Source organism: Acinonyx jubatus, chromosome A1, assembly GCF_027475565.1.
Source record: "Acinonyx jubatus isolate Ajub_Pintada_27869175 chromosome A1, VMU_Ajub_asm_v1.0, whole genome shotgun sequence".
Lineage (NCBI taxonomy): Eukaryota > Metazoa > Chordata > Mammalia > Carnivora > Felidae > Acinonyx > Acinonyx jubatus.
In genome coordinates, this window is record NC_069380.1 from 126,226,907 (window position 1) to 126,252,267 (window position 25,361).

The following is a 25,361-nucleotide window of genomic DNA, read 5'->3' on the forward strand; positions in this document are numbered from 1 at the left end:
TTTTAAGTAATCTGCTGAAGACCTAATGGTATGGTCATTGCCCTAATGGGTTTTTAATGATGTGTAAAGTTCTCAGCTGATCCTCAACAAAGTGTAAAGTACTATAGAAGTATTTCATTAGTTTAAAATTATATCCTCTCATTGAATCAAGCTTATTATTTCTGTAATCTAAAATTCAGGAGTCTTAAGTATGAGAAAGATGTCTACTAAAAGTCCTACTTTCATTTTAGATGCCATTTGGAATAGAGAGAGAAAGTATTTTTCTTTGATTTAATTTGATGGAAAAAGTTATGAAGAGGGAGGAGAGACAATAAAAGCAGGGGTTTCCCACCTCAGTTGTCGTGACTGTCCTGGGTGTCTTTGGAGTGATATTGTCCTAATGGCAAGCACTTTCTTGCCAAAACTATGAGATCAGTGCTCCAGGGAACTGGGGTCTAAGACCAGTGTTCAAGATCTGAGTCACTTGCATTCAATACCCACTTTAGACCAGGCAAAATGAGGCCTTGCCCTCGGAGGTGCCTCAGAGGGCGTGTTCTGCCCCTTCCCCAGCCCTGCTCCTTCCCTATGAGAAGGCATCTGTGGGACTTGGGCATATACCTGAATCCTCCTTTTAGACAATGAACTGGAAACTGAGATCTTGGAAGTGCCTATCAAATGGTCCAAGCCAGCCAACAGGGCCCATGTGGTCTGATTCTCATTCCTCCATCTGTCTTCTAGGGGACAGACATGTCACCAATGTACACACTCCTAGGCCTGAGAAGCAGAAGCTTGGGGGTAAGGACAATGTATATTTGGTTGGAACTTAGGTATACTGGCATGTCCCCACACATGCATAGGGTGACTCATGGTTCCAGATGGAGCCAGACAGAAAGACACGAGTGGTTGAGCCACAGCTCCTTCCCTCAGCGCTGAGAGACTTAAAAATGTTAACTCGGAACCTAGCCTTCCAAGCTAATATAAAGGCATATTTTTCAAAGAAGGGGGATAAACCTTTGACACTGAGGTAGGGAAAGAACCTAAACATTAAGCTTCCACATTTGAACTTAACCTTCCATGTCATAATATAGGCTTATTCGTCAAGGAAGGAGGTGTGAGCTTCCTCCTAAGTCTGTTAGTGTGATTTACAACTTTTAAATACTTAAACATGTGGTAGTTAGTCCTCCACCTGTATTCTTATCTCATAATCTCCCAAATTTCAAAAGTAGCTGTGTTTCAAGCCCTTACCCTAGCTAGACCTACAGAACAAAACGTCTCAGGTTGGGCTGGTAAATTTGAAACCTAAAAAGTTCTTCAGATGGGCTGCATCCACAATTCCTTTGCCAACCACTACCCTAGACCTTCACCTCCTCTTTCAGGGTTTACACTAAGTCCAAGTGCCAACAAAGTGGTGGTGAGTAATTCATCTGCAAGCAGTGAAAGCAGATAAAGGAGAACAGATTTTATTGGAATGTGAGGCACAGGCCAAGTCCAACTCCATTCTGTTAGGAGTTAGGCTTACTGAGCGCCAAGGCCTGTGGCTTCCATTCTGATTTTTCTCAGAGCAAAGCCAAGCTGCAGGAGAGTTGTGACAGGCCTCTTAACAGCCCCTCCAAGTTCAGACCATTTCCCCCCCTTTCCAATACAATTCTCTCAGTTTTCAGATTGGCTGTTCTTCCCTGTGGGTTCCTGAGTCTAGTTCTCTGAAAATATATCTATTTTCTTTCCCTGTCTCTACACCTCACTGGCTAGAATACTTGTTTAACCATACAAGTGTATCACCAAGAGTCATGTGACCTCCCTCGACAGGTGAGAAACAGTTCTTGTTTGCACAGAGCCTGTTAGTACTCTGCCCGCATATTAGGGTCACCTGGAGAGCCTAAAAAAAATTCCCAAGCCTGGCTCATTCCAACCAGTTAAACCCTGATCTATGTTGCATGATGTATGTATGTGATAAAATTATGGGGAACAGATGAATTTTCAATATTTTGCTCATGCGTCAAAAATTTCAAAGAACATTTTCCCCATAAATACCCAGAGACTTTGGCCATTCCTATAGTATTTTTTTGGCACTAAGCAAACTCTGGTTATGCATATAAATCCAGCTTTTTTAACTCTGCCCATTTCATTAAAGCTTGCAAGTGTTGCCCACTGGAGAAACATTCCACCAAAATCCAATCAAAGAACTTCTGTAAAGAAGCCTTATGGCCTACAGGGAGCACCAACACTCTCTTTCAGAACTTTGAAAGTAGTTGAACCCCCAGGGCCTCATTGGTTAGCAGAGTAGTATGAGAGTGCCTTTTTTTTTTTTTTTTTACTGAAGGGGTGGGGGTACTATTATAAAACATTCTAGTGACATATCCAGTCTACACTGTAATTTAGAAATGTGATGTTTCATGTAGTTCATGGAAGACAAAAAGTTGCATGTGAAATTCAAATACAGTGACTAACTAGAAACTTGGTGGTTACCAAAGATACCATTCTCCCAGCTAAGAAGGAAGGAGGGCTGGGATGGTTGTATGAGTTAGAGTCTACGAAGACACTTCCTTTTCCAGCTACTCCATATATAACTTCATAATTTTCAAAATTAGTAAGAAAAACACATACGTAAATTAAGACAAAGCAACTTATATGGACCCATGAAGTGGGGATTCAGAAGTCTTTATTTTTAGGCAATAAAAATAATCCATGTAGCTAATTATGTAAGATGTATTAAATCTGAACCTCCAATTTTTAATTGTTAGAGCAATTTCAAGAGTACATTTCATAATAAAGAAGAAAATAAAATCAAGAGAATGAAGATAATACCACAATATACCACACTGCTTGTCAAAACTACCCTGTGTAATTTCTATTTTCTCAATTTCACCAAAAGGAGTACTTTTAGGATATGGGTATTATCTGCCTATATTATAACAGTGTCCTTAAGAGGCTGAACATACATCTCAGAGGCACATCTCCACACTGTGCAGATGGGGCTTATGTTGGATTTTGCATCAGGCTAATTTGAGTCATTAAACTACTGACAAGAAATGTGCTTTTTTCCTCCCTTGACAAAGGGCCAAATTCTGTTTCTACCAAGAGGACTTCTTGGTACAGCTGTGTCCCACCTCCGACTTAGTTCCAGAATCAGAGAACCAGGCTTAGTACTTCCTTTAAACTATAAAGCTGTGTCCTAGGATCTGGGGCTCTTTTCTGCCTGGAGAGCATACTCTCTTCAGTTGTGCAAGCATATTGGTTATTATGATAAGGATAGTTCACACCAGAAACAATTATATACACTGGATAAAAATTGTAATCTGCTTAAAAGGAGAGAAAAGGGTTTCCCAGAAGTCATGTAGAACTTTAAGTGGTTATTACGCTTCAGAAACCAAAAAAGATAATTTCAATTCCAGGGCCTGGTTAAGCATTCAAAAACTACCCACAATCCTTTCAGTGGCCAGAAGGGGGCGCTACCCTCTTAGAAATATCAAAACATGAGGTTAGAAAAACCCCTCCAAGAAGAACCAGAACAAGACTAACCTAAAAACGTCTTTCAATAAAAAAGATCAGTCGGTTTTTACAGAAATACATTTACCCGTTAAGGGCATGAGCAGTGGCGTTCACAAATGTAGACAGTTGCTGGCATTCATAATGTGGGATGCCGAACAGAAAGACTCTGGCTTATTTTATTTGAATGTATTTCCTCTTTAGTCAGGACAGGGTAATTAACATATATCGATTTCTCCTTAATGTGTTAAGTGCTGTACTGAATTTAAAATGCTGACTCCTTTCTACCTGGAGCTTGTAATGAAAAGATGGCTTGGTACAGACTGAAAATCTCTGAGGCACCTCCCGGGTCTGGCTCAGCTCTTCAGCAGCTGGGCCAGCCAGGCTGTAGTCCCCACCCCTTAGATGCTACATCACTTCCCTGACTGTCCCTCAGGGTCACTGCCATCTCAGACCATCTGGTCTGCAGAGCCTCCAGCCATTTTGGCCATCTCCCTCCTTCTTTTGTATTCCCATCAGCTTTCTTGTCTCATTTAAAGAATAAAATAATGAGAATTTAAATGCTTATTTGCACTTAAAAAACAGTGCATTTTTCATTTGTATATACTTGTGGGTATGGGCAACAGTGGAAAAATCAGGAATGATTTACTGACCTTGAACAAATAAGATAAACATATCCAGAGCAAAAGTAAACAGACTCACTGTTCATGTGGCCTCTTTTCCTGAACACACAATGGACAGATGTTGATGTGAAAAAGTGGTATAATACGTTAGAAAGAATTCAGAGAAGGGTGTAAAGGGGCTAATGTAGAGGCTGCATGTAGAATGTAGAGTGAAGTCGAAGGGCTGGGGCTGGGAACCAAGAAGAAAGAAGAGAGAAGGCAAGTGATAGAGGCAGAAGGAATTGAAAGCCAGGGATGTGTGAATTTGGTGCAGAATGTCCTGAAGACTTAGAACTGTCTGATACAACATATGATATGGATGATGTCTGTGGAAAGAAGCATGAGTCCCGCTGGAGAATTTTCAATGGATCAGAAAGCCTCCTAAGCTTTCATCTTTTCAATGTTCTCTTCTTCCTAGTTAGCAACCAACCTACTTTTGTTCTTTTTTGTTCAGCCACTTCTGTTCAACTGATTTCTGCTGGAGAATCACACACCCAAAATACCCAAACCTACTGTACACATTCTGTCTCACTTCTGCTGTGTCCTCAGTAGTAACTGTAACTACCCACAAAGAATTCTCTCTCACATTACTGCAATGGATGTTTCAAAACTGTATCACTCTTTTCAAACCTGATGTGGCTAGACATGTAACCTCACCATTAAATGATTCTGCACCCTACCTTCCTGTCCTCAGCCACTCTCCATAAGCTTAGATTTCCAGGAAGTGGTCATCCCATCCCTTGCTCCTTCCAAGATGAGTCTCCTCTTTTTAAAAATATTTGTTGAACCTATTTATTAACTGAGAGAGAGAGCACAAGTAGGGGAGGAAAAGAGAGAGAGGAGAGAGAGAATCCCAAGTAGGCTCTACACTATCAGCCCAGAGCCCACTGTGGGGCTCAAACTCATGAACTGTGAGATCATGGCCTGAGCTGAAATCAAGAGTTGGACACTTAACCAACTGAGTCACACAGGTACCCCCAAGATGAGTCTCCTTTTATCTCAGGGGAACCTCCCATCCAGCTGCAAAAGGCAACAGAACAGAATAAAAACTGTGACCTTAGTTAGTACTTGGAAGGTTTGGATTCAAATCTCAGTGTTTCTCCTGAAAGGGCGGGCCTACGCCAGCAGACTCCATCTTGTTCTGTGTCCTTCACCTTGACCACATCTCCTCCCCTTGAGTAACCCCCCCCCCCTCACCTGCCTAACAGGACTCGGACCCTTCCCCAGGACCCTTCCCCAGCCAATCAGCTGAGGCCATAGCCATTACCTTACCAACTGCCCCTAGGCCCCAATAAAACCTTTGTCCTTTTGAAACTCGCTCTCTCTCCCTGGTATCTCACCGCTGCGTCGGTGCAGGTAGGGGATTGAGCTCGAGCTAGCTCGAATAAAGGCTCTTTTGCTTTTGCATCGGACCCGGCTCCCTAGTGGTCTTTGGGGATCACAAATTCTGGGCATAACATTTGAGGGCTCATCCGGGATCCCCAAGACCCCCGAGGGACCCCCGACCCGGAGAGCCTGACTGGCCATGGTTAGTGTCTGTTTGTTCTGTCTTTTCTGTGTGAGCTCATTTCTGGAATTCTGGTAGCGTGCCCGACGCGGTCTAAGTGGACGCACTGGAGGACCACGGGCCGGGAGTTTCAGAAGACGTTCCAATCCTCCCTTCTGGAGGGACGTGGAATCCCCTCAAAGGTCTGAGACGAGGTGGGTTGCTCCTGCTGGTCGGCGTGAGGCCGTCGTCTTTGGAGGGACGTGGAATCCCCTCAAATGTCTAAGCTAGCTCTCAGTTTTGCTTCCATGGAGTGGGAAGACTTTCTAGGGGCCCTCTGTTTGTCTGTTTTTGTGTTTCTCTGTTTTGTTCTGTGGACTTACTGGATGGATGTTATGGGACAGACTCAGACTACTCCTCTAAGCATTATGATTGATCACTTTAAGGATGTGAGGGGAAGAGCTAACAACCTCAGTGTGGAAGTCCGAAAGGGTCGGTTGCAGTTTTTTTTGTTCCAGCGAGTGGCCAACTTTCAATGTCGGATGGCCACCAGAGGGGACCTTCGACCTCCCTACCATCCACCGAGTCAGGAGTATCATCTCTCGGCCTAAGACGGGCCATCTTGATCAGCTCCCTTACATTATCACTTGGCAGGACCTTGTAGAAGACCCACCCTCTTGGCTTAAGCCTTTCCTAGCCCTGCTGCCTCCGGAGCCAAAACCCATTCTTGCTTTGCAGGGGACAAAGAAGAAGAAAAGTCTTACCCAGCCTTCAGCACCCCTCTACCCTGTCCTACAGGGGGGTACTGAAGAAGAATTAATTTTTCCTCCCCCGTATAACCCCTCTAGGATGCTGGAAGAACACCATCCTCCCCCTCCAGGGGAGGCAGACGCTGTTCCCAGAGCGGGAGGCGGAAACGCTCCAGTGGGAAGCCCGCCCTTTACCAGACAAAGGGCTCAGAGGGAGCAATCTGCCTCTGCCGCCGACTCCACTATTCTGCCCCTGCGAGCCACCAGACCCCCAGACGTGGAGGGGAATCAGCCCCATCACTATTGGCCTTTCGCCACTAGTGACCTCTACAATTGGAAAGGTCAGAATCCTAAATTTTCCGAGAAACCGGCAGGGCTTATTGATTTATTAGACTCTGTTCTTTTTACCCATCAGCCCATGTGGGATGATTGCCAGCAGCTTTTGCAGGTCCTGTTCACGACTGAAGAAAGAGAAAGAATCCTCAATGAGGCCCAAAAACTAGTTCTGGGCGCAGATGGGAATCCCACCACCAACCAGCCTCAGATAGATGCCTCCTTCCCCTTAACTCGGCCCCAGTGGGATTTCAACAGGGCAGAAGGTAAGGAGAGGCTCTGGGTCTACCGCCAGACTCTAATGGGGGGTCTCTGAATGGCTGCTAGAAAGCCAACCAATTTGGCCAAGGTAGAAAATGTACAACAGGGAAAAGATGAATCTCCGGCTGCCTTTTTAGAACGGATCATGGAGGCATTCCGTACCTATACCCCCATGGATCCAGAGGCTCCAGAAAGCAAGGCAGCTGTTCTCATGGCCTTTGTAAACCAATCGGCCATAGACATTAGGAGAAAATTACAGAAAATAGATAGACTAGGAGAAAAAAGTCTGCAGGACTTACTGGTGGTAGCCGAAAAGGTATATAATAACCGGGAGCCTCCTGAGGACAAGCAGGCTCGCGCCGTGGCGGCTGCCTGCAGTAAGCAGACTCGAGACCTGGCCAGAATACTACTAGCTACCACTGCTGACTTCCCCGAGGAACGAGACCGCCATCTCCGGCAGCTGGCAGACGACGCAAGGTAAAGGAACCACCAGTGGGGGGGGGGGGGGGGGGGAAGCAGAGGCTGCAGAAGGATCAGTGCTCATACTGCAAGGAGATAGGGCATTGGGCCCGAGATTGTCCAAAAAGGGCCGGCGGGAAGGGAAGCAAGACTGATTGAGTAAAAGTTCTAGACCTAGATGAACTAAGTGATTAGGGGAGTCGGGGTTTGGACACTCTCCCCGAACCCAGGGTAACTCTTAAAGTGGAGGGGACCCCTATTGACTTCCTTGTCGACACCGGAGCACAACATTCGGTACTCCGCACCCCACAAGGAAAACTAGCCAGCAAGAAGTCCTGGGTACAAGGGGCAACTGGTATGAGCCAGTATTCATGGACTATCCGAAGAACAGTAGATTTGGGAACGGGCCGGGTATCCCACTCCTTTATGGTAATACCAGAATGCCCCTACCCGCTGTTAGGACAGGACTTACTGACCAAGATTAGAGCTCAGATAACTTTCAGACAAGGGGGGCCTCAGGTCACCGATAGCAAGGGCCACCCCATCCAGGTCCTGACCATGAAACTGGAGGATGAATACCTCCTCCACCAGGAGGCGCTCCCGAGAGAGAATAATATAGACAAATGGCTACAAGAATTCCCCTCGGTTTGGGCAGAGATGGGGGGGGGGATGGGACTAGCCGCTCACAGGACCCCAGTCCTGGTAGAGCTCAAGCCAGGAGAGAGTCCGGTAAGGATCAAACAATACCCCATGTCTCAGGAGGCCTGGAAGGGGATCCAGCCACACATCCGGAGACTACGAAGCCTAGGGGTACTATTTCCTTGCCAGTCTGCCTGGAACACCCCCTTACTGCCGATCAAAAAGCCTCACACAAATGACTACCGATCGGTACAAGACCTCCGGGAAGTAAATAAGAGGGTCGCGGACATACACCCAACTGTTCCCAACCCATATACTCTCTTGAGCTCCTTGGTGCCCTCCAGGGTCTGGTATACTGTACCAGATTTAAAGGATGCCTTCTTCAGTCTGCCGCTGGCACCCCAGAGCCAACCCTTGTTCGCCTTCGAGTGGCATGATCCGGAGGAGGGCTACAGTGGGCAACTCACCTGGACACGGCTACCTCAGGGATTCAAAAATTCACCCACCATCTTCGACGAGGCACTACACGAGGACCTGGGTGAGTACAGAAGGGAGCACCCTGGCCTCACCCTTCTACAGTACTTAGATGACATCCTTCCTGATTGCTGCCGACACGGCCAAAGACTGTGAGCGAGGGACCCAGGACCTGCTGGCTACCCTGGGGGCCTTAGGGTACCAGCCATCCTCGAAGAAGGCTCAGATATGCAGGGAGAGGGTAAGTTACCTGGGATATATCCTGGAGGGCCGTCAGTGGCGGTTATCAGATGCCAGAAAAGAAACTGTCCTAAAGATCCCTACTCCCACCTCCTGAAGAGAAGAGAGGGAATTCCTAGGATCAGCCGGCTACTGCCGCCTCTGGGTTCCAGGTTTTGCTGAGATCGCCAGGCCCCTATATGAAGCTACCAAAAAGGGGAAAACATTTAAATGGGCTGAAAAAAAGAAACTGCCTTCAATCAGTTAAAAAAGGCCCTCCTAAGTGCCCCAGCCCTGGGCCTGCCAGACATTACGAAGCCCTTCCACCTCTTTGTAGACGAACATAAGGGAATAGCAAAAGGGGTTCTAACTCAAGCCTTAGGCCCCTGGAAACGCCCAGTGGCTTACCTGTCTAAGAAACTAGACCCAGTGGCTGCCAGCTGGCCGCCATGCCTAAGAATTATTGCAGCGACAGCACTCCTAGTCAAGGATGCAGACAAACTGACCCTAGGACAGGAGATCTGGATCACGACCCCACACGCCATTGAAGGGGTCCTGAAACAGCCTCCAGATAGATGGATGAGCAATACACGTATGACTCATTACCAGAGCCTCCTACTCAACCCTCCAGGAGTGCGGTTCCACCCCAGTGCAGCCCTCAATCCTGCAACCCTGCTGCCCGACCCTGACCTAGGTGCTCCACTACATGACTGTGCGGGAATCCTGGAACAAGTACATGGATTCCAGACGGACCTGACCGACCGGCCCCTCCCCGATGCCGAGGCTACTTGGTTCACCGATGGCAGCAGCTTTGTGCGAGACGGACACAGGTATGCAGGTGCAGCGGTGGTCACCGAAACGGACACCGTATGGGCGGAGGCTCTACCCTCCGGAACGTCAACCCAGCGAGCAGAGCTCATAGCCCTCACCAAGGCACTGATGCTGGGAGCTGAAAAACGGCTTAACATCTACATAGACAGCCGTTATGCATTTGCCACAGCTCATATTCATGGGGCAACTTATCAGGAGAGGGGGTTACTGACGGCAGAAGGACGGACTATAAAAAATAAGCAGGAGATACTTAACCTGCTTACGGCCTTATGGCTTCCTGCCAAGCTAGCCATTATCCACTGCCAAGGGCACCAAAAAGCTGATAACCCAGTAGCTAGAGGTAATCGAAAGGCTGACCAGGCAGCCAAGGCAGTAGCCCTTACTCCAGTCCCCACCATGACCATACAACTACCGGACCCGGGAGACCCAGTTTTACCAGACCAGCCCAAATACTCCCAGGAGGAGTTACAACGGATCAAGAAACTCCCCATGGCCCAGGAGATAAAGGGATGGTGGTATACACCTAACAAGGAGTTCGTGCTGCCAGACCGGCTCGGAGTCTCAATATTAGAGCACATGCATCGGTCTACTCACATGGAGGCCCGAAAATTAAAAGACTTAATCCGACATGCCAGAATCAAGATTCACCAACAGGACACCAAAATAGAGCAAGTTGTATCTGCCTGCAAGACCTGCCAACTCACCAACGCGAGAGCCACATCAAATAAAAAAGGAACCAGGCTCAGAGGCACCAGACCAGGAGCCCAATGGGAAGTCGACTTCACTAAAGTCAAACCAGCAAAGTATGGTTTTAAATATCTTTTAGTATTTACAGACACCTTCTCTGGCTGGGTGGAGGCATACCCAACCAAGCATAAAACGGCTCAGACGGTGGCTAAGAAGCTACTAGAAGACATCTTACCCAGGTATGGTTTTCCTGCCATGGTAGGATCAGACAATGGACCAGCTTTTATCTCGCAGGTAACACAGGCAGTAGCCAAGGCGGTGGGGGCAAACTGGAAATTACATTGTGCTTATAGGCCCCAGAGCTCAGGACAGGTAGAAAGAATGAATAGAACCCTAAAAGAGACCCTTACCAAATTAACCATGGAGACTGGCGGGGACTGGGTGACTCTCCTACCGTACGCCCTTTACCGGGTTAGAAACACTCCTTACACTCTGGGTTTTACTCCCTACGAGATCACGATTGGCAGGCCACCCCCTGTTATTCCCAGCCTTCGAGCTGAACTTATTGCTGAGCTTAAAGATCAAGAACTTTTTCTTTCCTTGAGCGGGCTCCAGAGGGCGCACGAGGACATTTGGCTGTGCCTCCGTGCCATCTACGAGGCTGGCCCGATCCCGACACCTCATCAGTACAGGCCAGGAGACTGGGTCTACGTCAAGAGGCACCACCGAGACACTCTCAAGCCGTGCTGGAAGGGACCCTACATCGTGGTGTTGACAACCCCCACCGCTCTCAAGGTAGACGGCATCGCGACCTGGGTCCATCACACCCACGCTCGGCCAGCGGACCCCTCCTCGATCCGGAAGGACGTCATCACATGATGGGCCATCAGTCGGGACCAACACAACCCGCTCAAGCTCAAGCTACAGCGCATTCGACCCACCTAATATTGGTAACTCTGTTAACTCTGCTTGTCATTGCTCATGCTGCCGGGAATCCCCACGCCCCCCAAAATATCACCTGGCAGATCATAGACACCAGCTCGGGGACAATACTTAATCAGACGTCCCAGAGCCACCCCAGGGACAGTTGGTTCCCAGAACTTTGCGTAAACCTCCAAACTCTGTTCCCCTTGTCACCATAAATGCAGCCGGTCCCATGATTGGGTCCCTAAGCTACATGACAAGGGGGAAATGAAAGGTGGGCCTACGCCGGCGGACTCCATCTTGTTCTGTGTCCTTCACCTTGACCACACCTCCTCCCCTTGAGTAACCCCCCCCCTCACCTGCCTAACAGGACTCGGACCCTTCCCCAGGACCCTTCCCCAGCCAATCAGCTGAGGCCATAGCCATTACCTTACCAACTGCCCCTAGGCCCCAATAAAACCTTTGTCCTTTTGAAACTCGCTCTCTCTCCCTGGTATCTCACCGCTGCGTCGGTGCAGGTAGGGGATTGAGCTCGAGCTAGCTCGAATAAAGGCTCTTTTGCTTTTGCATCGGACCCGGCTCCCTAGTGGTCTTTGGGGATCACGAATTCTGGGCATAACATCTCCTACCTGATTATGTGTCCCCAGACCAGAAACACAATTCTTGCAAGACTCCTCATCTGTAAACATGGCTGTCATAATACAACTTCTTCACAATATTTTGAGGATTATTGATGTGTTATTTGTGAATGTACTTCCACACTACTTAGCAATATTGTAAATTCCCTCAGATCCCTACCCGTTTACTTTATAACTGAAGACTTTTAAGCCCAGAGAGTACATTATTTTTCTAAGTCACCAGGGTTGGGATGAGGATGAAGGACAGTGACCTAGTCCAGGCCCTACAATCAGTTACCTCACCTTTTCCTGTGTCCTACCCGTGACCCCCTCCTATGATAGTACCATTTTCTTCTCATTTTGGCTGTTTATCTTCTCCTGAGTCCAAGTGTAAACCTTCCCTAGCATTCTATCCTTGGCCTTCCCTTCTCCCTCTGTATACCCATTCATCACTAATCCTCTGCTCATCACCATCACACTGGTGATGAGTATGGAGTGTACATCCCCAACCCTGAAACATACTTCCTCTTGTTCCTGAGTGATACGGAGACATATTGAAGGATGAGCATAAACCTGTTTATAAATTCACAGACTCACTTTCAAGACCTTAGGATACTCTAATAGGTAAAATAAATTTTTAGGGGGGTCTGGGTGGCTCATTTGGTTGAGCATCCAACTCTTGATTTTGACTCAGTAAGTCATGACCCCAAGGTTGTGGGATCAAGTCCCATGTCCACACTCAGTGTGGAGCCTCCTGCTTAAGATTCTTTCTCTCTGCCCCCTCTCCCACACATGCTCTCTTTTTCAAAAATTAAAAAAAAAGTAAAATAAATTAAAGAATTTAGTTTATAAAGTAAGGCATCACAGAAAGAAAGAAAGAAAGAAAGAAAGAAAGAAAGAAAGAAAGAAAGAAAGAAAGAAAGAAAAACATTCCTATTGACAATGGAATTATCATCTGTTATCTTTGGCCTAAGCACAAGCTATTATTACTTTGCAGACATCTTGTTAGCAGCTTCAAGTGGTTCTCTCTGGCAATAATATATGCAGAAGAAAAGAGGTCAAAGGGCAAGCATTGAACCTAGCTGGACGGAAGAGAAACCATTTCCCAGACTTCTGCCAGATCAAGCTTCTGTGTTCCATTTAAACTGGGACACAAAGTAACATTCCTAAATTCTAATGCCAAAAGACCTGCTTATACTCCTCTGCACTTATAAGGTCTGCTGTTAAGATTTTCTCTTCCTTGCTTCCAAGGACTCATCTCCATATATAAGTAATGATTTTCTGGACATTTGTTTCTGGCCCAAGGCCTGTCTATTTGGGTGTTCAGTTGCTCTTATTGTTAAACAAAACTGTCATTCTTGTCTTCCTAAGAGACAAGAGTGAGAGAGTTTCGGCAATGTTTGCTAAGTAAGTCAACTTTGTATTTGCTCAGGCCTCTCCTACACTAATGCCACCAACAGGTGCTGCTGTCTCTTTGTTATGTAGCTTTGAGGCATAGACTCCTCCCATAAGGTTGTCAAGATATATGTCTATGTCTATGTGTGTAGAGACTATATATAATATATAGTCTATATATAATGATTACTCACCATTATTAACTTAAATGTTTTGCTATATATATATATAATATATATAATATAGACTATATAATAGTCTATATTATATATATTATATATATCTATATATATAGACTATATAATAGTCTATATTATATATATTATATATATATCTATATACATAGACTATATAATAGTCTATATTATATATATTATATATGTCTATATATAGACTATATAATAGTCTATATTATATATATCTATATATAGACTATATAATAGTCTATATTATATATATTATATATATAATATAGACTATATATATATCTATATATAGTCTATATATAGTCTATATATATTCTATAGTCTATATATATACTATATATATATCTATATATATAGACTATATAATAGTCTATATTATATATATAGACTATATAAGAGTCTATATAGATATATAGACTATATATATAGACTATATAATAGTCTATATTATATCTATATTATATATATAGATATATATCTATATATAGACTATATAATATATATACAGTCTATATATAATGATTACTCACCATTATTAACTTAAATGTTGGATAACAAATTTCCTTTTGTTATCCAACTTGCACATGCATGTGAGTGTGCACACACACACACACACACACACACAGATACATACACATTCACAAAGGGGTGTACCTGTCATTGGTTTCTTTTTGCCCAGGGAATGGAAATCCATCTTAATAATAATTCCATGAGGTATATTTATTGCTATTAACATAAAAAATTGAAAAGTATTCCTAAAAAAAAAAAGCAATTATTTTCAAGTCTTCCAGCTTTACTTTTTCCAGACAGTGGCAAGAACATTAGAATAAGAGTCTACCAGAGAGAAAACAATGTACTCACAAAAGCAATGTGCAAAAACTGTAGGCCTGTGGAAGGAAACTCTTCAATAAAATCAAACTGCAGATCTTTCAAGTTTGCCAGTGGGTGGCGCATCACTGTCTGGTCAGGGTAATCTTTCTCCAGGCTCAAATCAACCCCTAGATATAAACCTCTCTGTATGCAACTAACCTCTTGGCCTCAGGGTGGCAGTGTCGGCCCCTTAATATATTTAAGCTCAGCTGAAGTACCTAAAAATCAAATCTAAAAATCTGAAATCAAACAAAATGGAAAAATAGATCAAAATAACATCAACATTGTGGCCCCAAATTAATATGAGATATTCACATCCTCTAGGAACAGGAGTTTATTTAGTTACTGGACTCAGAAAAAAATAAATGCAAGACTTTTGAGAAATGATGACTTCTCCTTTTCTGGGTCTATCCTTAATTCGCCCTTCTTTCTTTTGGACACTAAGGAATGGTAAATTATAGACCCATAGGCCAAATCAAGTCTGTTACCTGTTTTCATGAATAAAGTTACACTGCAACACGGCCACACTCATTTGTCTGTATGTTGTCTATGCCTGCTTTCATTCTGCACCAGACTGGAGTAGTTGCTACAGAGACCATACATACTAGGAAGTCTAAAATATTTGCTATCTGGCCTTTACGGAACAAGATGGACAACGGCTGCACTCAGTCTATAGGATTTTTCAAAAAGGGACACAGAGGTGACAATGGTGAACATAGGAAACTTTGATATGTGGCTGGTCAGCCAGGAGGAGTGCCAACTTCTTAAAGAGTGTATCTGCAATATGATGAAATTACCCTCTGCCAGCCATTTCTAGTGAGTCACTTCAGGCAAATGGTACCAATAAAAGGAACCTTGGATGCATATCCAGGAACTATATCATATCAGACATGCACCTTGCAGGGATGTAAGTGCTGTTTTCATCTCAGCTTCCAGTTCAGAGTTATACCAAAGAAAGAAAAATTCAGATCTCCTGCCACACAGGGAGGTTTGGCTTCGGGCATGGCTCTTTGGACTTTCCACTGGGAACACACTGCACTTCACAACGCTGGAAAGCCTGTGTTTGTTCAGAGAGGTAATTCCCAGTCTGATCACAAGAGATCAAAGCTGAAAATGCGCTAAGGAGGAGACAAAATGTACAGGTAAATGGGAGAAATGGAGGGCTTGTGATAGAGAAAATAACAAGAAGCACTGAAGAGATAGACATTAGTAGGGACAAGGAACGTAACTGAGAAAAACACATACATACTACTGGATGACAGATTTTTTTTTTCACAAAGTCTGGCTAATGATGCCAATGAGAGATTTTATCCCAGTAACACTGTATCTTCAAGGACACAGACATCCATCAGGAAATTTTTAACATGGGGAAGAGTATACAAGAGTAGTGACCTATGGAGGAAGAATAATGAAAAGGATAAAAATAATAGATGCAAGTCACTTTCCAGGGAAGTGAGAGAAGCTGAGCAGGTGACTCAGGCTGTGGGAACAGGACAGCTGACAGGGGAACTCAATCAGGAAAATATTATATCTTTCCAAAAAGGAGCAAAGATTCATACTACAACTGTATCACAGGTGATTTTGGTACTGGTCCGTGAAAACACTTCAGAGCTAATTAGCAGATGGTTTTTGAACACAAGAGGGTAGAATGAGCTCTTGGAGAGACAGTGTGATTCACGAGGATTCATGAGTACACAGTGTACCACGTCGAACAGTGGTTCAGTCTGTGGGCTCTGAGGCCTGAGCTGGTCCTGCCACTTCCCAGCTGTGTGACCCTGGGTAAATTACTTATCTTCTCTCTTCCCTAGTTTTCTCAGTTGTCAAGTCAGCATAATAACAGCATGCTGGAAACAGGACTGTTGTAAGGATGAAATGAGTTAATACATATTAAGGACTTAGAACAGGGGCTGGCTCAGGTTGGTGCTATGTAACCATCAGCCATCATTGATGCAGCTATGAGACCAGGGGCCAGAAGAATGCTAAGGATCTGGGTGAAACCAAATTGCAACAAAGCATTGCACAGTCTCACTTGATGCATCTGAAAAGGTAATCAGAATGACAGAACAGATAAACAGATCCACAACTGGCTGTATAACTATAATTTCACTTCAGCTTGATATAACCTCTCTAATTTCAAGACTTGTGACTATCGTCAGCCCTGCCCTATTTACCATTCCTTTATCAATAAGGAAGTTATTTTATTGTGAAAATTGTAAGATACTGTGAACTATTCCAAGTACACAAAAATAATTTTCAACATTTTAGAACTGACAAAATATGTCATACCTACAGCACTAGTGATTTCTTTCTTACTGAACATATTCAAATAATGACCATGGGGCCCCTTAGAGAACGGATTGCAGTGTGTCACATGAAGCATGTGCTGAGATGAAATTCAAACATTTTATTCACTCTTTGATCCATCAAGTGTTTATTAAGTATTTAATATACAATAAGTACTATCCTAGGTACTTGGAATTCAGGGAACCAAAACAAATAATTTGTCTTTGTGGAACTTACATTCAGGTGAGATCCTTGTTCACCAGAAGGTTCTTTGAATCATAAGATCTCAGATTCATTTTAAGATTCGCCACTTCCTACATAAACTTGATAAACACACTAATTTTTTCTCAACTGTAAGATGGTGATTAAAAAACCATCCCTTCGCAGCATGATTCAGGACAATTCATTTGATCAGCAAGTATTTATGACTTCGTGCTAGGCCCAAGACAATGAACAAGACAAGGTCCCTGACCCTGTGGAACTTCTATCTTTAATTATCGGAAAGATAAAATCAGGTAGTTAACATTAATAGTAAGATGTAGATATCCATGTAAGCTGTGGTTAGTATAACCAGTAATATAAACATGATTTCGTGAGTCTTCGGTAGGCTTCTGGGGGATATTCAATGCAGATTTTGGCTGTTACCTAAACCATACGCCAACATCATAGCCAGCACTATTGCTAGTATGTGCGCAGATGCTGTGTTCCACACTCAGAGAGATAGGGGGAAAACCCTAGCATTTCAGAAAACCTAGAAGAATCTCTTTCCTGGGAGGTATCCAGTTTTGTTACCAAACACTCTCCCCTCCTACCTAGAGGCCTGAGGTAAGAGGTACTGTGGGTGGAGAAGCTACCCTGCATGACACCAGAACCTGAGCATGTCCATTTAGAAATGAATTTACAAATGCACGTTCCTAAATCCACAACAAGCAAGAAAGCAGCACAGTGAAGCTTAGTCTCTGGAAGTAGAGCCAACATGAATTGGCAGGGAACAACGTCTCTGCGGTGAGTGTCGGGTAGGTGATCAGAGGACTAGTCATTCTGCAACTGTGAACCATTCTCTCCACCTGCTCTTTTATCCTGCTCTTGGGTAACAGCAGAAGCCAAATGCTCATTGCTCAGGTGTGCCTCACAGGTGGCAGCCCGTTGTGCAACTCCACCTGTTTCTGCCCCCTCCCAGGAAGGGCTGTGAAAGGTGATAAGCAGTGTGCCTAGACAGTCAGCTAACAGAGCCGTGAATTTACTAAGAAGCAAAGAGTGGCTCCATAAACTTAAAAAATAACACAAAATCAGTTCTTCCTTTCCCTCATTTATGCCACAGATATTTTCCAGTATAGTAGGAAGAAGAGGAATCCTTTCATTTTTTGTCTAACACAATGAGAACCTACTGTGGGTGGGGCAGTGTCCTGGGTATTGGGAACTCGACAAAGAATAATCTAAATCCTGGGGTGCCTGGGTGGCTCAGTCAGTTACGCATCTGACTCTTGTTACCCACTAAGCTCATGATCTCATGGTTCGTGAGTTTGAGCCCTGCATCAGGCTCTGCACTGACGGTGGGGAGCTTGCTTGGGATTCTGTCTCTCCTTCTCTCTGGACCTCCCCTGCTTGTGCTTGCTCTCTCTCTATCTCTCTCTCAAAATAAATAAATCAACTTAATTTTTTTTTTTAAAAAAAAGAAGAATCCAAATCCCTAGTAATAGTGACGAGAGTGGGGATGGGAAGACACACAACGAATATACTGATACTTATTAAATACCGACTGGGTCAATACTAAGGACTGAATCGTGCCCCCTTGTCAATTCATATGATGAAAACCTAACACATGATATAACTGTATTTGGACATAGGCCTTGCAGGAGGAAGTTAAGGTTAAATGAGGTTACAAAGATGAAGTCCTAATCTGATAGATAGGTAATCTTATAGCTCCCCTCCCTGGCCAAGTACATACATGGAGAAAAGTCCTTGTGAGCACAGAGTGAGAAGGTGGCCATCTGCAATCCAGGAAGAGTGCTCTCACCAGGACCTGGCCAGGCTACATTCTCGTGTTGGACTTTCAGCCTCCATAGCCAGGAGAAAATATTTGTCTACGGTAAGCCACACAGTGTATGGTATTTTGTCATGGCAGCCTAAATAGACTAAGATGGTCAGACAGTGGTAAGAGCTCAGTATTAAAACCAAGTAGAGTAAAAGGACAGAGAGCAATGATGGAGAAGTGGAGGCCCTGTGAGGAGCAGACACTGAGCAGATAGTTGAATGAAGCTCGGACTCATTCAAAAGCAGCTTCTTGTCTCAGGTTTATGAATTGTAACAATCAGGACAAGCCAGGGCTTGTCTTTAGAAGCAATAAGCCACCCCAACAGGATTTAGTTTTGCAAATATACTTCTCTTGTAGAGAGGAAAAAGTGTGAGTGATGATTACCTAGCTGTATGAGCTTGGACAAGGCCCTTAAACCCCATGCTCCAGTTTCTTGGGATTTGAAAGGGATAATATTCATCTGGACCTCACTGGGTTGTTGGGAGGTTTACATGAGCTAGTAATACATGTAAAGCACATGGACCAATGCCTGACACATAGTCAGTGCTCAATAAACACTAGCAATTGTCATTACTACCATTACTACTGATGTCTTCACTACGATAACAACTACTGCTATTATTATTAGAAACCCAGAGACAGAATATTAGAAAAGAAATTCCAGCAATGGTATCCTTCAATTACATTTTCTCTGAGCATTCTAGCTTAGACAGTCTCTGGGAAATTAACTTTGCCTGTCTCTCCCAGCTCCACCAGAGGGGCAAAACCAGTGATTAAGCACCATCTTTTGTGAACTGGGAAAGCCCTCAGTGACAAAGACTTTCTCTGGATGGAACCAATTATTTCTGCTCATAGATGCCAGAACATTCCTGGGAAGCTGTTCTGGATATCTCACTCATAGGTCAGGGTGTGGTAAAACATCTTTTCTAGAACTAAAAACTGTCAGCAAGATGAATATGCTCCTTCAGCTGTCCTTGAGGAAGAGCAAGAGAAAGAAGATGGGGAAAAAATGAGCAAGAAATAAGAAAGTTAGGAGTGGGGATACAGAAAGAAGTGAAAAGAAAGAGGTGAATGTGAAGAGACTGTGAGGGATGTTGGGAATTTACTGTTGACTCCATTGTTGACACAAGCAATAAAAAATGGAACTGGAGAATGTGATTATACAGGTAGACATTGTCCACTTGGATCCATATTTTTCTCATATTGGTAGGTTCTTAAAGAAATTGCTTTGTATGAAGTTTGAGTGCATTAAAATGAGTAAATAATATTGACAACTGTTTTCATCCAGACTTCACTTTTATGAAGGCATTTTTACAATTAAATAAAGTGAAGTGAAATTTTTTTGAACCTGCCAGATTATAAGTTTCCTAAGGGCAGAATCTGTGCATGTGGGTTTCTTTTGAGAATTCTCTTTTTCATACCAGTTTAAAATTGAGTACAAGTGTGATCAATAGGTGACTCTCCAGCAGTTCTCTGGCAGCTTTTTGCATGGTTTTTTTGTTTCCAGAGGACTCCAAATCCACTAGTTCTAGAGGTTTCTGGTGAATTCGTTCTATTCCAGAAAACTATTTTATTTTTAATATACTATCATCAGAATTTTCTACACCACCAGGCTGCCTACCAAACAGGTCTATTATCCATCAATACTGGCTTTTATTCTTACATTTTAGACTTGTTCTCTTTGATTTTTTATACTATCCTCTGAAATCCAGGTGATCTAACATCCCTTTATTTTGGTTTGGGGAAGAAATTATCATCTTAGGCACTAGGTAGGACTATAAAATCTTTCTCACTAATGATGATTACACTGCAAAGGAAAATCTGACAGGGAAGAAAAGGTTTATTTTTATTTTTTTTAATGTTTATATATTTTTGACAGAGAGACAGAGCATGAGCGGGGAGGAGCAGAGACAGAGACACAGAATCCAAAGCAAGCTCCAGGCTCTGCACTGTCAGCACAGAGCCCAACCAGGGCTCGAACCCACGAACCGTGAGATCATGACCCAAGCCAAAGTCAGACGCTTAACAGACTGAGCCACCCAAGCACCCCAAAAAGATTATTTTTAAGTGAGGTCTTTAGCAAGACTATCTGGACAGTAGCTTAGGTTCTGTAACTATGAAATTAGGGTGGGAGAGGAAGGGGTAAAAAAAGAATCAGGAATTAGAAAGTCTTAAGGCAAATGAATGCAAATCAGAACTGTAGCAGAATGTGTTAATTTCTCTCTGAGGCAATTTCCCTAGAGGCAACCAACAGTGGTATTTTACAACAACCATTAGATTTACAATCAGAAGACATGTGTCCATTTTCTGATACTGCCAACAACTAGTGGTTTTACCTTTAATAGTCATTTGACCTTGAACAGTCCCTTGGCCTGTCAGATTGGCAATGATCTTGTATGAAAAATGACAAGGATGCCTGCATCTCACAGGGGATGGTAACGGTGCTGTGGGCTGGTGCTTTGTGAACAGTGGATTAATATTTATATAGTATTTATATAATTATATAACTATAATTAATGTTTTCCAGAGTTTGTATCTGTATTTCATGTTCTGGCCTTTTCCCATTTTCTAACCTCTCCAGGACATTATTACTATTTCTTAGTGTGTGTACCTTTTTTTTTTTTAATGTTTATTTATTTTTGGGAGAGACACAGCATGAGTTGGGGAGGGGAGAGAGAGAGAGAGAGAGAGGGAGACACAGAATCCAAAGCAGGCTTCAGGCTCTGAACTGTCAGCAAAAAGCCCAATGAGGGGCTCAAACTCAGGAACCATGAGATCATGACCTGAGCCGAAGTCACTTAACCGACTGAACCACCCAGGCGCCCCTTAGTATGTGTACCTTTGACCCTTTGCCCACTTCTGTCATTTATTATCTATTGGCTCATTTATTCAGTTATTACTGAGGGCTGCTACTAGATGCATAAATAAATGTTCTCCACAGGGGATCCTCAAATGATTACATGTCAACGCTCACAAGGATAATGTTTTTCTGAACTTCAGACACCTCTTCTCACATTATCCTTGCATTCCTGTCCTATTCTTGACGCTGAGTGGAAGGAAACTATCTGGATGGTATATGTAGAAGGAATCCAATGGAGTTTAAGGGCAATCTTGGTTTCTAAGTAGGAAGTTACAAGAAACCCTCTTACTTCACTTTTAGATGAGTCTCTTGTGTTTTCTGAGGAGTAATCGTGTGACCAGCTAGCAATCAAGGATATCAGTAGAAAACGTTTTCCTTCCTCTGAAAGGAATATGTAGAAAGAGTCTCAATGGGGCATTTTAATTCTTTTTATAAAAAATAAAAATCATTCTCAAGGTTTTTTTCGTCCTGGCAGTAATACTCACCTCCCATTGTATATCTGTATCTTATTCAAGGGATTAATATTGAAATACTAAGTTTACATTTGTGTTTAATGTCTCAGTGAGAACTGACTACTTTTACAATTGGTTAGAGCTTGTAGTAATTTATAAAATATGCTAAAAACACCTAAGAGGCATTTTCCAGCAGTGAATCTGATTTTTAGCAAAGGAAGTAAATAGAAATTAGTGTTTGGCCACAATACAAAATTTAAGAGGGAAATGACATGATTAACTCTCATATCATATTAAGTCAGTTACTGATGCTTAAAAGGATAACTCCATTTTGAAGCCATCATGGCTTGTTTATATATTTATTAAAAATTCTTACATTTTAAGCAAGGCACCTGTTTATATATTTGTGTATAATCAATGTTATATATTTTTATTAAATTTATGGATTATCTCATTAAAATTTGTTTTATTACTAAATATTTTTTTGATCTGTACATTTTGAAAAAGTAAACTAACATATACCAATATGATTATATACTTTAAAGTTTATTTACATTTCTAATAAGTTTTTGTCTTACAGTTTTAATTGCTATACTGTTTACCACACGGACACTTCAGGATAATTTTAATTTCACCAAATGTATCTAGGGGTATATTGAACAATGTTTAACAACTGGCTCAGGGGGAGGGGAACCCTGATGTGTATCATTTGCCAGTTTCCATGGTGTAATTAATCACACCATGGCCAATTTCAACATGATGTTACAGAATATGGGTTGGGAATAAATACTAACAACAGGCTCTTATAAGCCAGTACCAGCCAACTCCTGAACATTGGGGATTTTACTTTTTACATCATTTCCTTTTTTTTTTTTAATTTGAGAGAGAGAGAGAGAGAGAGAGAGAGAGAATCTTAAGCAGGCTCCATGCTGACCCCACCCCCCCCAACCCAGGGCTCCACCCCATGACCCTGGAATCATGACCTGAGCCCAAATCAAGTCAGACGCTCAAGCAAGTGAGCCACCCAGGTGCCCCTTATCATTTTCTTCTTTATCCTGTTGGTGTTTAAGCTTTATGTTCCATCTTATCTAATATTGTTACTTCTTCATTATTTTGGTTTACATTCACTTTAGATGTCTTTGCCTATTTATTTCCAATCTATATAAATAAGTTTTAAGTAAGTTTCTATGATATTAAAATGATTTGTGTGTGATTTGTTTTGGAGTGATAAGCTTTGTACTTGTTTTTTAATCCAATCTGATATTGAGCAGGAGAATTTAGTCCATTCATATATAGCACAACATCATTTTTTTGTTATTTATATATTATAGGAAAGGGTAAATATTGCTAAACTTCATAGTCAAAGAATTAGACATAGGGAAACACACTTTATGAATATCCAAGTAAAGACAGACAACATCCTCTATTGAAATAAACATGTTTTTATGATCTTGATAAGTAACTATTGCAATATATTTTCTACTTCTGTTTTGTATATTCCTTGCACATTCAAGTAGATAATAGGTAGATAGATAGATAATAGATGGACCTCACTTTGAATTGAGAGTCATGATTTTGTATTATAGTTTTCAGTACACTAGACTAGGTTAGGTTTCATTTGTATTTTCTATCACCTCTCCCTTTGCAAAAAAATATAGTGATATCTTAGATGTTAAAAAATAGAGCAGGATAGAGAGGAAAAGATAACACTGTGAATAAAATGCTGAGGTTTATTTAGCATATTTAATAACGGAGCCAGTTTGCTGTTTGCAGGGTCGCTATTAAGTAGACTGATTTGCTGTCACCCCAACTCAAAGGCTCCTCCTCCAAATAAGACATTTTGCGAGGACGACTGAAACCAGAGCTGGCTCTGGTGAGTGGAACGCAATCCATGCATAAGCACATAAGTGTGCCATCTGTTTCTGCTACAGGGCACAAGACAGGCCTGGGGTGAAGGTTCCTCAATGACTGCTGGGCAGCTGCAAACAACACAGTCAAGGAACAGCAACTGTCTCAGACCATGGCCCTCTCGCAGTGTCCTCAAGGTCTGGAAGTGCCTGTACAACAGAACGCACAAAAGACTCTTTCCTCAGCTGGTGATGGACTACTGAAATCCTGGCTCTGCTACAGATGTTTCCTAGTGGCTTTGTCATCTAAAACAGTCCCACCTTGCGTTTATAGAATGGACAACCGTCCTTACAAATCAGTGTCTTCAATGAAGCATGCTGTGATTTTCTTTACCTCTAAACCTGCTGTGATTTCCATGCTTCTAGAAACGGAAGCGTCCTCAGAGAGGCACTGCACAATGCCTTGGCAGTTATCAGCTCAGGCCTCTCAGAGCTTTCCAAGAGAGTTTCATTTGTCAGCTAAGACTAATAAAATCCGACTCTTCTCTCTTGTGTCCCTGTTTAATGCCTTCCTGTATAATTCTCTAACGTAGATTCTAGCCACTGGCCGATAAGGCAATTCCTCCCGCTTTTATGATTTCCTGCTTATATTGCTGCCTTTTTTCTCATTCTTTGAAAAACAACATGAACAATGATGCTTTTATCTCCAACTACGTACAAAAAGCAAGAATAAAGAAAAGGAAAGAGGTTTGTTCTGCAAAGCTTTAGCTGAGAGGAGCCGCCCAGTTTGTGGCTTCTCATTTTCCCCAAAGGCCCCTTTTAAAAGCCTTAAGCAGCCTCTTGAACTCCTGTCCACCATGCAACACTAGAAATTTCTATACATATTTTTCTGACCCTACGTTATGACCGTGTTATTTATTTTCACTTCAGGAAGGAGTAACATTAGCAACTTTTGGGTAGAAATGTTGGAAGCTTAAGGTAGTCTAAGTTGTCTCTTAAGTTTATGTCTCTTGCTCTGATTTCTGCACTAAACTCCAAAGTTAGACAGGCTAACTTAACTTTCTAATAGGAATCTGTCTTAACATGGGCAAAACAGAATACCTATCCCCCAATCTATTCTTAATTTCCCCGTGTGGGTGAATGGCAACACCACTTTTACCTCAAGCCAGAAACCCAGGAGTAATCCTCATCTATCTCTATCCTTCCCTTCCCTTGTCCAAACCATCAGCAAGATTCTGAAAGCTGGAAGGCAAAGGGGTGTTTTGAATATCTGTCTGCTTTTTGGCATCACCTCTGCTACTGGACCTTTACTCTGAGAGCTGCCAAAATCTTTTGCCAGCACTAGAGAAATGGACTCTAGCCTTCCTGCTACCCTTCTTGCCCATTTGCATATGATCCTCCTTGAAGCAGATAGAGAGGTCCTTCTAAAAATGTAAATCAGTTCACATCATTCTGCCAAGAACTCTTCTGTGGTTTCCCACTGCACTTCAAATACAGCCCATCTCATTTCCAGATCTGTCAGGAACTGGCCTCCACCTACCTTTCTGACCTCATCTCATACCACTCACTCCCTGGCTCATTACTATTTAACCTCACTGGGTATCTGT

The 25,361-nt window shown here is 42.9% G+C and overlaps 1 protein-coding gene across 1 annotated transcript; it reads left to right on the top strand.

The window, feature by feature from the left end:
- Positions 1-6,052: 6,052 nt before the first annotated feature.
- Positions 6,053-11,763, top strand: LOC128312973 (uncharacterized). The gene is given in 5 exon segments (XM_053210755.1): positions 6,053-7,428; positions 7,431-8,648; positions 8,650-8,983; positions 8,986-10,479; positions 10,482-11,763. Coding segments are annotated over 5 exon segments (4,149 nt in total). The 5' UTR covers positions 6,053-6,462; the 3' UTR covers positions 10,619-11,763.
- The last annotated feature ends 13,598 nt before the right edge of the window (positions 11,764-25,361 follow it).